Source organism: Puccinia triticina, chromosome 17A (assembly GCF_026914185.1).
Source record: "Puccinia triticina chromosome 17A, complete sequence".
NCBI lineage: Eukaryota > Fungi > Basidiomycota > Pucciniomycetes > Pucciniales > Pucciniaceae > Puccinia > Puccinia triticina.
The window spans coordinates 378998-395794 of record NC_070574.1 but is presented as its reverse complement, the minus strand read 5'-3'; the positions used below and the strand labels follow the sequence as shown (position 1 = coordinate 395794).

The following is a 16797-nucleotide window of genomic DNA, read 5'->3' as shown; positions in this document are numbered from 1 at the left end:
TTCCTGTGAATGCGCCAAATGATTTTCTGGTTCCCAAGAGTTTTCCTCGGGCCCGTAACCTTTCCAACTAATCAGGTATTCGCGCCGTTTCCCCCTCTTTCTACAGTCTAAAACTTGTTCCACCTCCCATTCCTCGTCCCCCTTGATTACCACCGGTCCTGGTCCATCCGCTTTCCGGCCTGGTATTGTGTCTGTCTTGTGTTTTCTAAGCTTTTACACATGGAAGACGGGGTGTACGCCGCGCATGGAAGCGGGAAGGGTTAGCTTATAAACAGACGGCAATACTTTTGATGATACAAAAAAAGGTCCTAGCCATTTATGCGCCAGTTTGGCGCTTGGTCTTGTTGTCGAGATATGGCGACTGTCCAGCCACACCGCGTCTCCGGTCTTCCACTCCGGAGTTTTCCTAACTTTGCGGTCGAATTGCTTCTTCATGTATTCCTGTGCCGCTTCCAGGCCGGCCTTCAATTCGTCCTGCGTTTCTGTCAGAATCTTCATGCGCGCCTCCACCATCGGCAGACACTGGTTGGGGCTTGGCACATTGCCAAAGGTGGGATCGAATCCGTAGTTGGCTTTGAACGGCGACATCACTATGGATTGGTGTTCGCTGTTATTGTACGCAAACTCAGCCGTTGCTAAAAGAGGCTCCCAATTGTCTTGTCGGTACCCAATAAAATGCCGCAAGTACTGTTCAATGGCTTTGTTCACGATTTCCGATTGGCCATCTGTCCGTGGGTGGTAGGCCGTTGACGGGGCCAGACAAATTCCCATGCGCTTGCTCAGCTCTTTTGTGATTTGGGATATGAACACGCTCCCTCTGTCCGAAATGATTGTTTTGGGCGTCCCGTGGAGCTTCCAGACGTGGCGCGTCATCAGATCCGCTAGTCCCTCTGCGTTGGTTGATTTCTTGCAGGCGATGAAGTGTGACAATTTCGTCAGTCGGTCCACCACCGTCAGAATGCAGTCTGCGCTGTTGGATTCAGGCAGATCCGTTATTAGGTCATAAGATATGTCCGTCCAGGGCCCCGCCGGTATTGGAAGGGGCTCCAACATCCCAAAAGGCAGTTGGAGTGATGGCTTCACCCGCTGACAGGAGTCACAACCGTCGACGTATTGATTAATGAATTTTTTCATTGACGGCCATGCGAAGCAGCGTCGGACCAGCGCTAAGGTTTTAGCTCTCCCGGGGTGTCCCGCCAGGCGACTGTCGGTCGTGACGGCCTCTGAGAATTGCTGTCTTTAAGCTGTCATTGGCTGGCACTTCGATCCGACCCTGTTGATAGACTAGCCCCTTGCGTAACGTGTAGTCCTCCGCACAGTTGTTTATCAGGCTTGTCAGTCTAGGGTCCTTAGGTGTAGCTCCGCGGATCAGACTCAGTAATTCTGTATCTGAAAGGACTTCCCCTGTCTTTGTGACTGCTTCGCCAGTCTGTTCCTCTTGTACTCCAAGCACATCCACCTGAAACCATCGGTACGCGTCTTCCAGGTCCACTGATTCGTCGAGGAACCATTCGTTGATCTCTGCCGCCTCCGCGACCTCTGCGAATGTCCGTGGCGTTATATTCTCCGGTCGCAGCAGTTGCCCAAAACTGAGCCTGTCTTCGCGCTTTGGGGCCAGATCTGGGCGTCTTGATAACGCATCCGGTTTGCCGGCCTGTCGGCCCGGTCGGAATACAATTTCGGAATCAAAGCAACCGAGGGTCTCGGCCCATCGCGCCTGGCGGAGCGTCAACTTCTTAGTCGTCATGAAACTCTCCAGATTACGGTGGTTGGTATAAACTATGGCTTCCAACCTATTGGGGTTTCCCTCCAGGTAATGTCGCCATTCTTTGAAGGACGCGACGATAGCGAGAAGTTCCTGATCAAAGATCTTGTAATTCCGCTCGGCTTGAATTAGGGACCTAGACAGGAATGCTACCGGGTGAAGCTCCCCGTCTCTTTCGCAGACCTGAGACAACACCGCTCCCAAAGCAAAATCAGAGCAGTCACACTCCAATATGAATGGACGGTACGGGTCCGCTATCTTAAGCACCGGTGCCGTCGTGAATGCTGTCTTCAGAGTGTCGAAGGCCTTTTGACACCGCGCGTCCCACCTAAATTGCTGGTTGTCCTTCATCAAGTCATGCAAAGGCCGTGTAGTCCCAGAGAAGTGGTTGATGAATCTCCGGTAGAAGCTGGCGAACCCAATGAAGCGCTGCAATTCCGTAACATTTGTGGGGTTCGGCCAGTCGGATACCGCCTTGAACTTCCCTGGGTCCATTTGCACTCGGTTGCACGAGATCAGTAAGCCCAAATATTCCACTTCATCTTGCAAGAACTTGCATTTTTCCGGCTTGAGCCACAGTGTGTGTTTACCAAGAATATCAAGTATACTACTGACAGCAGCCTCGTGGTCTGAACCCTTCTGGGTGTAGATCATGATGTCGTTGAGATACGCCGCCGTGTCTTTGCCGATGCGCCCCAGTAGAATGTCTTGGATAAAGAACTGGAAGAATCCGGGGGCCCCCGTAGGGCCAAACAGCATGGTTAGCGGCGCGAACTGGCCGGCCCTACACATGAACGCCAGTTTTTCCTCGTCACCCTCCGCCACTTGTAGGTTACCGTATGCGTTGCGGAGATCAAGCTTGGTGAACGTGTTTGCGTTAAGTAGGCTATCCACTAAATCCATGGTTAATGGAAGAGGATACTTATTTTTGACCGTAACCGCGTTTAACTTCCTGTAGTCAAAGCAAGGCCTAAGGTTGCTGTCCTTCTTCCCCGTGAATAGGACCGGGGCTGCCCATGGGGATGTTGTCCTCCTGATGGTCCCGTGTTCCAGGCCTTCCTGAATCAGCACGTCGAGCGCCACATTTTTGGCCAGCAACAACGGGATAATCCGACTGGCCTGCGGCAATGCACCCAGAACCAGGTCCACGCTGTGGAGTTCTGGCGCGTACACAAGATCAAGACACTGGGATAAAGTCTTCAAGATCATCAAGACCCCTAACACCCAACGGCACAGCGCGCACAACACCCGCAAGGCTTTGTTTTAGGCTCCTGTTCTTTTTCCTTCCCCTTTTTCTCCTCTCTTTCTTTTTCTTTTTCTCCTCCTTTTCTTCCTTTGCTTCCTTTGTTTGTTTCTTTCTGTTGCTGTTCCTTTCTTTTTCCCTGTTTCTTCCTTGCGCACGTTGGAGAGGTTGAGTTGGAGGAGGGTTGGTTTTGGTTTTGTTTGTTTTCTTGGCTTTTGTTGTTGGTTGTCTCTTTGGTTGTTCTTTCTCCTCTGCTCATCTTAGTTGTACAGGCGCGGCGGGCACAAGGGCTCGTCGCGCAGCATGTTGCGGCCCTGAATCCAAGTTCAGCTGAACTTGGAGGAGGGATCCGCATGGTATCCACCTCTGAACCACGAGGAATATCATCATCTTTTTGAGTTCTGAAGTTTATTGATCCTGGATTGTGTCGATCCATCCCCGCATCCTTCTGAGTTTTGAGTACCCGAGCCTTCTGAGTTTCTCCTATTCTGATTCACCGGCCTACATTCCGACGAACACGCCGGCTTTCCTCTGATTTTCCCACTTTTCCTGAGCTTTACACCCAACCAAACCGCCGAGGGTATTCCAACCCCCTCGTTCCCTCTCAATAATCCCCCCCACCGCTATCACATCTTTCGACCCGTAACCGATACATCTTGCAGGATCACCGACAAGGGCAGCACTCAAGCACCATCCCCTCAACAGACTGCCTCGGCTCAGACCCAACAGGAGTCCATAACGCGGAAATCGTACTTCCTTCTGGGGGGCAGTCTCTGGGCCCCAGACTTGTGGAACATATCCAAGTACTGGTGGTACCGTCGGGGGACTAGCTTTCTGGTCTTCATTTCCGGGTCGCCCTTCCTCGCCTCCGCGGCTATTTTTGCGGACGTGGACCATGCCACCTTTGCGGCGTCGACGGACGGCTGGGTTCCTGCACTTTTCAGAAGGGATAACTGCTTGCCAGATGTCCCTAACAAATTCAGATGTGGAAGGAGGGTCCTCGACTCACATTGCGGGGGTGTTATCTCACACAAAGTGTGCACCCCCTCGTCATTTAACCTAGCGTGCCTCACGGGCTCCTCCCCGTCCTTCAAGGCTTGTTGCGGTAAAGACGAAGCCACCGCGGTGGCTGAGACGGGGTCCCTATTGTCGCCGTTGCGCGCAGGACTCGTTGTCTGTAGGGGAAGTTCTCAAAGGTGTGCCCGCTTGCCAGCGGTCCCTAATAAATCTGGGTGAGGATGGATGGGCCTGGACTCACATCGCGGGGGTGTTATATCACACAAAGTGTGCACCCCCTTGTCATTTAACCTAGCGTGCCTCACGGGCTCCTCCCCGTCCTTTGAGGCTTGTTGCGGTAACGACGAATCCACTGCGGCGTCCGCGACAACGTTCGATACCTGCTGTAGTAGTTCCAGAAGATGTGCCCGCTTGCCAGCGGTTCCTAGGATTTCTTTTGGAGAATTGGGGGTACTGGACTCACATCGCGGGGGTGTTATCTCACACATAGTGTGCACCCCCTCGTCATATTGCCTCGCGTGCCTCACGGGCCAGTCCCCGTCTGTCAAGGCTGTTGTCGGCAAAGACAAAACTGCGTCTGCAGCCGCGATGGGGTCCACGCCGTTGGTCGTGGGGTCTTGAGCCAGGCGTCGGCTCCGCCAGTTGATTAGGTGGCCGTGTTGTCGAATCCAGGGCATTCCGAGAATGCCGTCATAGGGGTCCTTGAGTTTGGTGATGATAAAAATAGATGGGGTGGGGTCGCTGTCCAGGAAAATTTTGATTTCTCGGGAGGCCTGGCTCCTTGAGCCATCAAAGCCCAATACGGTCCTCTCAGACTGGGTGGTGCTTTCATGCAGCCCCATCCTGTCAATAAAGTGGTCACTCATGACATTGTGGGTGGCCCCCGAGTCAACAAGGAAAGTGGCGCGGATGGGAGTGGCTAAAGGATGATGTGTGGTTTTGATTGCTACTGATAAAAACAAGGGTCAGTCTAAATGCACCCCAAAGATTTACTTCATGTACACCAACATTTTGGTGTACCCACATTTGCACCCCAATATTACTGGGGTGCACTTCTGGAGTACCCCAATTTATTGGTGTGCAGACCTGCTTACCCCAAAACAATTGGGGTGCAGGTGTTAAAACCCCTAGACTGCTTCAATTTTTGGGGTGAAATCTATTGTACACCAAATGAAATGGTGTACATAAGTAGCGCACCCCATCAAGGCGAGTTACTCCCCCACCCACCCGCCCGGCTTGTTATAACTGCACACAGCTTTCATCGAGGGGAGTAGCACCCTTCAATGACCAACACAGACCGGTCATCAAGGGTGCTACTCCCCTCAATGACCAACACAGACCGGTCATCAAGGGTGCTACTCCCCTCAATGACCGGAACAATCATTCATCAAGGGGAGACAAAGCACCTCCCCTCGATGGCCGGCACATATTGGTCATCAAGGGGAGGAATCAATGACCAATCTGTGCTGGCCATCAAGCGGAGGGAGCGTAGCACCCCCCCCCCCCCCCCCCTCAATGACTGGTCTGTGTTGGTCATCAAGGGGAGGTGCTACTCCCCTTGATGACCAATTGTGCCGGGCCGGTCATCCAGAGGAATAGCACCTCACATCAATGACCGGCACAGATTGACCGGGTAGAGATATTCCAAGTAGGAATTCTTGGCCATTTGAATCAGAAATAAGACAAAAAAAAATTAACTGAAAAGAGAAATCTGAATGATGCCCCTCTAGAGCATTAAAAACAAAAAAAAAATTCTGACCCCCGCAAATCAAGAGTTTTGGGGATCATATTTTGAAACCGTATGACTGGTTCACAAACTAATAGATAATCATATAACTGTGATATTCACACTCAGACTCTCAATTTTTTTGCTGCAGACAAAGTAAATGGTTGGAGTAAATATTAAATAATTTCAGTAATTACTATTTACATGTCATCCATTGCACCTGTTTCATTTACAAGTTCCTCTATCATGGTCTGATTTACCAACTCGTCAACATCATTGAAGTAATTGTTCTCATCAAATGTGTCATCATAATCACCATTGTCATTGTCAAGAGCCGTATCAGCCGCATGTCTTTCTTGAGGAACTGGATCAGGAATGCATCTTTCTAAAGCAGCTAATAAATTTTTGTTGTTGCCGGGTATCTGGGAAACATTGATAGCAAGGGTTTCCATTTGGGTAGACCATTCGCTGCGAATTGTCGCGTCATCCTGGTGGCTCGCAATATCAGCAAGAACTTGGAGACAATATTTGTTCTACAACATCTGGAGACAACATATACGGATAAAGTTTGAATGAACTAGAACCTTGGATGCTAGTACCCGACTGGCTTGGGAGAGAGATTGCAAGATAGGATGATTGGTGAGTCTGGCAAATTGCTGGTTTGGTTGGATGGAACCGGAGAACTCGGCGATCAAGTTCTGTAAGCAATTGTGCTCCCTGATTGCCCATTAGCACTGTTCACGTGAGAAATCTATGACCATGGTGAGAGATATACATCAGCATACTTTCCCAGCCAAATTGGCTGGCACAATGGGATAAACTTTATTTCAATCTTGCTGATGTTTAGCTTACGTGAACAGTGCCATTTCATTGATCTTCGTACCTCCCAACCAATGCGACGCTTCTCCTCAAGACCACGATTGAGTGATGCCAGCAGCCTTATCCCCTTTTGAGTATTTGGATCCATGGCCCACGGTTTGTTCTGATTGGTAAAAACTCCACCATTCCAGAACAAATCTTCCAAATCCAGCTGCATTAGATGTGTGTATTCAATTTTGCGCGGTCGAGGTTGGTCAGGGAAGCATTGGGAAAAATCTTGGACTCATTTGTTATACTTGTTTAAAGTTTTGTGAAGTTTCTTGGCCTGTTTTTGTATTGCACTCAAAATTTTCTGCTGCCAGTCAGTTCCTAAAATGATGAATAATGAGTACACACAAAATTAGCTTCCTGATTATAGAAACACTCACCAAGGGATGACTGCTCTCCCGGACGACACACTTGGACCAGCGGAGCCCTTTCCTCAACTAAAGCCAAGAACCTCTGTCGCATCTCAGTTTTAGGGTGCCAGATTTTGAGAAGCTGGTCTTGCTGGGTTTCTGGGATGCTTTACAAATCAAAAACTAATTTGGATTATATAGCTTGAAACACACAAAAGGCAACTTACGAGTCAAGTTGATGAGAAAAAAGGGATCCCCAACCTTTGCCCACTGTGCCTCAATATCCTGTGAGAGTTTTGAAACCAGCCGCGCACAATGAATTGCTTCTGCCACATTGAATGTATCTGCAGAAAATTCTGCTTCAAGCTGATCTTCTATCCGTAGCAGCCAACCAAGCTCTTTCTCTTGCTTCTCCCGGAACAATATATTGGTTTCAAGATGATATGCCTGCTTGTTGTCCCACTGAGCTTGAAAAAAGTTGTTTGTATAACGTCCGCGAGCCAAGTCATTGAGAATGAGCTGCTGGTGAAGCTTTTGCAGGCCTTCACGAGATTTTTTGATAGTGCTAAGCGCCATTGATAGCTTTCTATGGAGCCATTCTCCTGTTGGTCAAGACAGGAGACAGGAATTTTAATTTTTTCACCAGAATTATCCAAATCAAACTGTACTGCACTTACCTGCTGATTCAGTCAACTCTTTGGCTAAGTATTGTGAGAGTAGATGAATTGCGTGTAGCCTGTGGAGCCAAGTAGAAACCCAAAGGGAGTGTATCAGGGGAGACAAAAAAGACCATAATCTTTCCAGCCCTTCCCCATCTGATAATCCCCACCACTTATTGAGCTGTGGGTTGTATTTTACCTGACACAACTATTTGTGGACATAGGCGTGGAATACCAACGTACCAAATAACAGATTTGGTTGGTTTTCAACAAAAATATGGTGCTGTTGATTGTTTACACATTATAAGATGATTGAATCATTTCATGTAATATAGAAAATCATACCTTTTTTATATGAGTCTCTAACTGGCAGCCAATGTCATACAGTATTCCTATTTTTGACTCTGGAAAATCGGTTAATATCCTTCTAAGCAGTGAGACTGGGTAACAACGGTGTAACCATCACAATACATTGAGCGTATTGGGTAAACGTTTTTCATTGAAGATGCATACCTACATGTCCAATTTTTTGTTTTTGGCTGTTATTGTATGGATAATGGCTAAAAACAAAAAATTGGAGATGTAGGTATGCATCTTCAATGAAAAACTTTTACCCAATACACTCAATGTATCGTAATGGTTACACTGTTGTGGGTAATAGAGCCTGAAATGTTTTTAAGATAGACTTCATTCTGGGTGAAATGCCAATTTGATTAATTAAGTAACAATTATACACACTTTTCTCCCGTTTTATATATATTGGCATATAGCAGTGGCACATCATGTTGGCACGCACTCCCAAAAAGCCCACTGTCATCAAATTTTTCCCATGTTGTTGCATCCCAGGTGTTGTTGGCAACTTTGTGTGACTGCGCACATGGGTCCTAAGGGTTAAATGCAAGCACAGTGGCCTTAGTAACAGCAGGAGTAGATCAAAGGTAGATCAGTGAGGACTTACATCAATTCCGGCTACAGGAACCTCAGTTTCCTTGCATAGTGTGGTACTTGAACTTATCTCTGATGGCTGAAGGAAGATTGGTGGGTATTGGTTGTTGAATGGGGAGTCTTTACCAGCATGAGAATAGTGCCTCTGTTGATAGTTTCCATCCATTGCCAGGATGAAGTCTGGCTCTTGAGGGTTTGCTTTTTGCTCATTCTCATTGGGGCCAAAACATCAGGGACATTGATTGGCCCACTTTTGATTGGTAGAGTAGTCAAGTCCCTGCTCAAGTAATTGATCTTTTGCTTACATAATTTTACAAAAAAAGTTGGTACTGTGTGAAAATGGAACTTGCAGCTGCCTCGGTTTCTTGCTTCCTTGAGCTAACATCGGTTGTTGGTGTCGGGAATCCAGAAAGGTTGAGAGCGCTTTGACAAACAATACGGTCAATATTGTTGATGCTTGCCACAGTGTGTGATGGAACTGGATAAGTCCAACAGAGAATGCAGTTTGTGGTTTTGTTGCCAAGCTTGCAAGGAAGCCAAAGTGTAGGAGTCCGATAACATTGGGTGTACATTGGCAGAATGGAATTTGAAATGCTACAAATCGCTCTGTAAGAGTCAAACATGTAATAGCAATATCCATAGCCAAAGAGCAATAAGGAATATTAATTGATTGACCAGTTAGACCAATTAAATCCACTGATTAATGATGTGTTGCATCAGGTGGGCAGGTGCAATCATAGGGTACACACTCTGTGGGGAACTTGACAGTTGTCCAATTGTGGCTTGACTGCTGGCAGAATAGGTACGTGGCTGTTGCTTGGTTGACAAGCCGCTGCCATTCTTTGCTTCTCTGTTGTTGTAAGGCGGCATAGCGTTGAAGTCAGTGATACCTAGCGTGCGCAATGGCCCGGCAGTAGGCCTCTTGATCTTTGGTATGAGTTTGATCAACATCCATGGGATGTTGGTCTTTGTTGGTGTCAGCCTACGTGATGCCAAGGATATTATCCTTCTAGCTACACGTGGTGCAAAGCAAAAGTTTTAGAGTTATAAAGCTCTAAGACAAGGTTATAAGGGATAATTCCAACGTAAATGTTGGGAATTATGGCGTAAGAATAGGGCAATTTGGGCCAATTTGACGTAATAAAATTGATATAATTAATTTTAAGAGGGGCCTGATAAATCAGGGGTGTTTAATCCCTCTAGAATGAAGAACTGGGGCCTGTAAACAGGGGTGTTTCAAATCCCAGAAAGAAATAGCGGAGAATCTCAAGAAAAGGGGCTTAAACTTACTAGTATAAGACCCTAGAGTCACTTGATGTTCTTCAGGTGTGAAGTTGGGCAGTTGGAGGCGCTCAGAGGAGGTAATCTTGAGGGCAGGGTGGTTACTGGACAGCTTCAGGGCGGAAATTGGGGCTAAAAATCACGAAAGTAGGTATTTTACCTGGCAAATCACAGGCTCATCAGGCTGTTGAAGGCGGGTAAAATTCTAATGGGTAATGTAAAGCTGGGGAATCTCCTTTTGGGCGGAGAAAGGGCCCTTTTTATAGCCTAGGCAGGCCTCCAGGGGCGCCCAGGGGACAAGGGGACACTCGTGGGCGCTTTCTGAGGCAATTTGGTTGCGCTAGGAGGCGCTGTTGGTCGTGGAACCTTGGGGCTTGGATACAAGGGTTGCCAAGGACCATTTACAGAGGTTCTGCGTGTTTTTACACATGCTTTACACGTCATAGGGGCTGGTTTGGGGTTTCTGTGACGCTCATTTCCGTGGAAATGTGCCACAGGAGGTACTAGAACTAGCCTCTGTGCATTTGTACACGTGCAAGCAGTGCTTTATACATGTTCTGGAGGCGCTTATTGAATGCTCCAGTTCATTTGACCCCTTCTACATATTTACTACAGTTGTAATTTACATGTAGTGAGGCTTGTGAGAAGCTGGGGCGCTTTCTAGTCTCTCCTGAGCACGCTACAAGAGTTCTTTTCAGTCTAGAATGTTTTTATATTGAATGACGTGGTAATTACATCTTGTTTGGTGTTTAATTACATGTGTACAAGACATATAACACATGTAATATTGCTATTGGGGCGTATTCTGGCCCATTCTCACTTACTAGTAGCCTAGGCGCATTGGTTACGGGACAGTTCATGCAATATGCATATATGTACACCTTGAGTGCGGGCTTGAGCTCTAGGCAACAGAGCATGCGGGCTTGGGTGCGCCACGCAACAAATAAAGCCATCTTTTAAACTATACACAACACCTCAGTTACGTCACTAAAACTGGGTGTAAACATATGTACTTATATATATATGCATACAAGTGCATTCACGCGGGGCGTGATGCACTTGCTTAAACTTTGAAGTTAGTTTACACAAGGAAGGGATAATAATTAAGGGTACGTGTAAGTGAGGTAGCCTAGGTTATTTTACCTGTAGAATCAGAATCTTCTATAATATTTTACTTATTGATTACACAAAGCTAAGTAATCAATTATTTACATATGTATTTAATATTTTTGCGTAGTTTTACATATGTAAGAGTAATAATGTCTCTTTCATATGTAAAGCTACTTTTTATATTTTCATTTGTATCTTGTCACGGTGTCTCTGCCATAGTAGCCAGCTGACAGTTGGCTGCTGGAGGTGGGATGTAAGTTGGCCTATGTTCGCTTGGCGGAATCATACCATAGTCCTCAGCGGTTTGGTTTGAAGCGGCAATACGGGCTGCCTCAACCTGAGGATTTATCCGGGACCTTCGGGCTCAGAATCGTCCCCTTGTGGGTTTGTTGAGGAGCATAGAGCCTGCGGCGAGTTGACGGTTCCGGCGAGCTCTGGCCATAGCAAACCTAGATGGGCAATGGCCGGAAGTCAAAAGCAATATAGCAATATTTGAGCCGAGTTATTTAGAGGGCCTGGCAGAGTGGTCAGAAATAATACTGAGTATTACTACTGCTAGGGTCAGAAAGAATACGTACCAGTAATACCACTGATAGGAGGTACTTGGATTTTGCCAGCGATTGAGCATCCAAGGTCCTTGAGCGGATAGTGCTCAGATGAGCAACCCGCGAACTGGAAGTTCGAATATATAAACATGTAGACCCGAACTTAACTAAGTCCCTCCTGGGCGCGAAGCGCCCGCCTCCAGCTAAGTTCGATGTAGACCCCAAGTTGTGTAGCATGGTTGTGAGCGAGGTCGAATTACGACTCTACAGTCATCTATAGGATCGGGGTATGTAGCTGTCAGGGTAGTCATATGTAGATCTTATGTAGTGGTCTGTACCGGCCATCCAGAGTACACAACCCTCTCAATGACCGGTAGAGACCGATCACCGAGAGGAATTCAACCCTCTCGATGCCCGGTACAGACCGGCCATCGAGAGTACGCAATCCTCTCGATGACCGGTCCCGGCCATCGAGAGTACGCAATCCTCTCGATGACCGGTCTGTACCGGTCATCGAGAGGATTCGACCCTCTCGATTCCCGGCACAGACCGGCATTGAGAGTACGCAACCCTCTCAATGCCAGGTAGAGACCAGTCATCGAGAGTACGCAGGCCTCTTGATGCCCGGTCTGTACCGGTCATCGAGAGGATTCAACCCTCTCGATGGTCGGCACAGACCGGTCATCGAGAGGATTCAACCTTTTCGATGGTCGGCACAGACCGGTCATCGAGAGGACAAAGCCCTCTCGATGACCGGCATGTCGCTCGAGAGGACACATCCCTCTCGATGACCGGTCTGTACCGGCCATCGAGAGGGTATGGGGACGTGGCACTTGGTATGTCAAAAAATGAAGCATGCTGGGGGTTTTCATGAAGGAACGAAATCTTTCAAGTAATTTAATGTATTGGTGGAGATAGGGTTTGATCCTGTTTGATCTTATGACAAACCAACCACTACGGGGGACAATGGCCATGATTAACTGCACGGCACAAATTCACGTGGGGATCATGCTGAGTTGATCTGGCAGCCAAGTTCACAATGTTCGAGCGTTTTTTCCCATCAACCATCTGCAGCAGGTAGAGTTGTCAAAATAAACGGACAAGACAAAGCTCAGATGTAGTCTTCATGAGAATAATCATGAGTCTACCGGAAGGGGCTGCACCTACGGGGGTTGAACAGATCGACATAGGAACCAAAGTCGCCAAGAGAATTCGTCTGACTGAAAACATTGTAGGGGCTGTTAAAAGTTATAAACAGAGGTCAGTAATCGGATTGGATGACATAAGCGATAAGCCGTGATCCAGAGTAACGACCAAGGAGAAGCTCACTTTATGTGCTGAGGCTGATGAAGGAGTTGAGGAGCAAGATCTTGCAAGTGTTAGAGGGAGCTGCTTACGATGTTGGAACGAGTGTGTGTTGTGTGTGGTTGGACTGCATGATTGGCGGCTAGGATGGTGGGGCTTATATAGACGTCTCCGAAGATCTTGAGCGAGTTGTTTATGTACATGCATACCTCATCCCTTTCGTTTGTAAATTTATGGTGTTCAAAGTTGGTTTGCATAATTTTATGCATGCATAAATCATAAAATCATAAAATATTTTTTGCAGGGGATATGACTGTCTGATTATGTAATACAAAAGTTCCTCACCAAAACATTTTTATGATTTTATGATTTATGCATGCATAAAATTATGCAAACCAACTTTGAACACCATAATTGCCTGTCTCCGTATTTATGTATTGTGTCTCTTCCTCTGTGAGTCTGGTAATTTCTTTGCGGCCAGGCTCACATGCCACGGCTTGACAGCTGGCCATCGATGATGATGCGACGCGAGCTTGGCCAAGCGCACCGCGATGCCGAACTTAACACAAGCGTACCCTCCTCGGGGGAGCGTGGCGACCTCCGAAGGAGGGACTTGCCTCTAAAGTCGCATGTCTCGCCCTACAGGATCGAGACAAATGGCAGGGAGGACCCTACGCTCCCCCATTTTCTCCAATATCTCCCTGTTTCCTTTTGATTCATCCCGCGCCCTTTGCACCATTGGAATGGCAAGCTTCTTAGCTTATTTTCCCCCACTTCAAACTCCCCCGTATCCATCCCCCCTTGTAAGAAATGTCCTGTAAATGTTGTTACATGGTGGATTTCTGTACCCAATCCCCCCCTTCGAGCCCACGCGGGCTCAGGGAATTTCAAATTTTGAGCTCAAAAACCGCTGGATCACCTCTCCAGAACCACTTCACAGTAGGTGGAGTGGGCTAGTAATTATGTGTGTCAGCTAGGTAAAAAACTGTGAAATGGAAGCTGAGATTGCAGGCTACAAGTCTGTCTACTCAGATTTTTTTTAAACTACAAACTACATTTTTAAAAACATTTTGAAAATAAAACATGTGTTTTTTTGCCAGAAATTCTCGAGTCTGTAGGGCCAATGGTGTGACTTTAGAGGTAAGCCTCTCCTTCGGAGACGCTTCGCGCCTCCTCGGAGAGGCTTTGTTAAGCTCGTCGCGATGCGTGCTCGCTTGTCTCAGGCTTTTTAGTCATTTTTTCCGGCTGGGGTCATGGGAGGTGCCCGAAGAGCGCAGCTCCGAGGGCCCCGGTGTCCACGTAGCCACAGGGCCAGGTCCGGTGCTAAGTACCTGAGTCGGGGTTCCTATTTCCGTCTAAGCTAGTCGGTGACACAATCAACTAGCGTAGAGCCTGCAGCTAGATTGGATAGGCTTGGGAGTGTCCCAAGACAATGATGACGTCATGAGACCAGTGCAAGACATGCAGCAAGGTCTAGAGCCAGGCAAGCAATGCCTGGGCGTCCGTTTCCCGGAGAAACAGAGAGCCTCATAAAGAGGCCGGCAAGCAAGCAAGGCAACAGGTATTCCCCTGTTCCAACTCGTTTCTGCTTTCCGTTGTGCTGCTTCCCGGGAAACACTTTCCTTTTTTGCACCACCCACCCACCCATCAAGAGACAGTCCAGGGAGCGGGCTTAGCGCCTCGTCCCCCACTCCCGGGACTATCAGTTGCTGTTTCTGCTCGGGAATACGGCTCAACACTGCAGGCCAGGGAGAACCTCGCCTCAGAAGCAATGAAGAGCCACCTTTCCCTTCGACCCACACGCAACTAGGCACTTTGTGAGACACGGGCTCCCTTCCCAAGGGAAGGTTGAGCCCATACAGCCTAGCCACTTCAGACTCAGTAGCCCACACAGGTGAGCGGCGTGAGAGCTGATTCGCTGCGCTGCGCAAGATGATAGCACGCCGCGCAGCCCGCATCCATACGGACGCCAAGCCTTGTGCGCTTAGAGCATCCGCATCGGTGCGGGTGTAACTCGAGGAGTAACAGATCTGCTTACTCCTGGATTAGCGCTAATCCTGGCCGGCAGCCGCATTGGTGCGGGATAAAAAGCTGTGTAAGTATGTGGTATGCACCTACAGCTTATGTAAGCTGTGTTTGGTGCATACGTTTGGGTGGGGAGCAGTGTCTGCATGCAGCACTTACTCCCAGGATTAGCAAGGAGTAACTTTACTCCCGCTTACTCCAAATCGTACTCCCAGGAGGAGTTTAGTCCGATTAAATCGGACCCAATGCGGTTGCCAAGGAGGATTAGTTACGCTAATCCTCCCTTAATCCGCAACCAATGCGGATGCTCTTAGTGGACATGCCAAGATGCAGGTCTTCCCAATTGTGGGCCACCGCAATGCGAGTTCGGTTGTCTCAGGCTTTTTGGGCATTTTTTCCGGCCGGTGTGGGAAATAAGAGTGGTTAGCTAGTGTAGAATGTCCGCTGACCGCCTTCTTCAAGAATATTGACGTCCGGGCTTTGTGATTGTTGGTAACTTGAGCCCACACTGCTACTTTCCGCTAGCCTTCAGCGCTCCTCTACCAAGCCTGATCTATAGCGTAATAATCCGCAAGTGAATAAAGCTCCGCACTTCGTAAGCGCCAGAATCCGCAGTAACTCTCTAATAAGAATAAGAACACAGATAATCTTCCAATAACGCTTGTACGTCCGTAGTTGTAAGTACAATGATGAGTGAAAATCTGTAATAATTCAATAGGATAAAGATAATAGGATGCTAGAAAAGAAGAGAGAAAAACCCTGAGCCACCCCCGTCCTTCCCTCCACGCATGTCACCGTTCCCACCCGATCCCGCACACCTGACACTTTCCCGCACTAGTCCTCCAGCCCCACCCGCTATCCCGCTTGTCACTCTCCCAGACTCCGCTCCTCTCCAACGCTTGTCCTCCCACCGTCCTCTGTCTAGCCCCCGTCAGTCGTTCTCTTGCCACCGCCTTCACCCCGGTTCCACCCGCTGGTGGAAACCGCTCTGGCTGTCATGGCTCACCCGCTGACGCGCCGCTGCTACCAGTCCACGTGTGTAGTCCCGCCGCAGTCCAGCCCTGTCTTTTCCGCTCCGATCCAAATACCCGATCCGAAATCCGCAATCCGCAATCCATGATCCGTGCATTCCAATCCGCGCGTGACTTTCCGTAAGCTTTCCTAGCGTGCTTTCCTGACCTCATCCTCAGTGCTTATGTCACCGGAATGCACTCTGCCTGAGCGGCTTTGTGCATTCCCCGCCTGCGCTATCCCCGTGTGGACATTTCTACCGCGCTTGCCTATATAAATCACCACATCCGCCCCAGTTTTGAAGTCCTGCCCCCAGGATCTTCCCACCCATTCGCCCGCTCCCACACTCGTCACACATACCCATACCCCATCATCCTCCTTTCCCACACATCTCCTCCCGTTCAGTATGGTAGCTTGCAATCGCTGCACTCGACTCGGACTACCCTGCGTCTACTCCTGCGCTGGTCGTGCGTGTAACAACTGTAGAGATTCAAAACGCCGCTGCTCCGCCTTCACTCTCAAATCCGACAGCTCCCCCAGAAACCGCGAATCGCAAAACCGTCCACCGCCGTCTGGATCCCGAAGCTCTTGCGCGGAACGTTCCCCGTCTGTTATCTCGGTCAGTTCCCGCACCAAGTTGCCCTCCGCACACGGTGAAGACCTTATGACGCCGCCACCCAATTGTGCCGACTGCTCAAGCGCCAAAGAATACGTCCAACAAGCCCAGGCGTGGGCCCGTAAACACGGCGTCAACAGACCTTTAGTCAACAAGCGTCTCAAATGTCCTCAAGAACCCGCATTGACCCCTGCCTCTGGACCTTCATCGCCCCCAGGCCTTCTCCCACTACTGGTTCGAAGCGCCCCTCGGCGGATTCTACGGATCGGTCCTCAAAGCGTCCATGTCCAGCCGGTCCGGCGGCTCTAGATCTCGCAGCCCGTTTTTCCGCT

At 48.7% G+C, this 16797-nt stretch overlaps 1 protein-coding gene across 1 annotated transcript in view; it reads right to left on the bottom strand.

The window, feature by feature from the left end:
- Positions 1 to 11308: 11308 nt before the first annotated feature.
- Positions 11309 to 16797, bottom strand: part of PtA15_17A33 (uncharacterized protein) — a gene marked incomplete at both ends in the record, with an annotated part of 50726 nt that continues 45237 nt past the window's right edge. Inside the window, 2 exons of the mRNA XM_053164446.1 lie at positions 11309 to 11412; positions 11542 to 11635. Of these exons, the coding sequence (XP_053028107.1) occupies positions 11309 to 11412; positions 11542 to 11635 (198 nt within the window). The remainder of the gene's footprint in view (positions 11413 to 11541; positions 11636 to 16797) is intronic.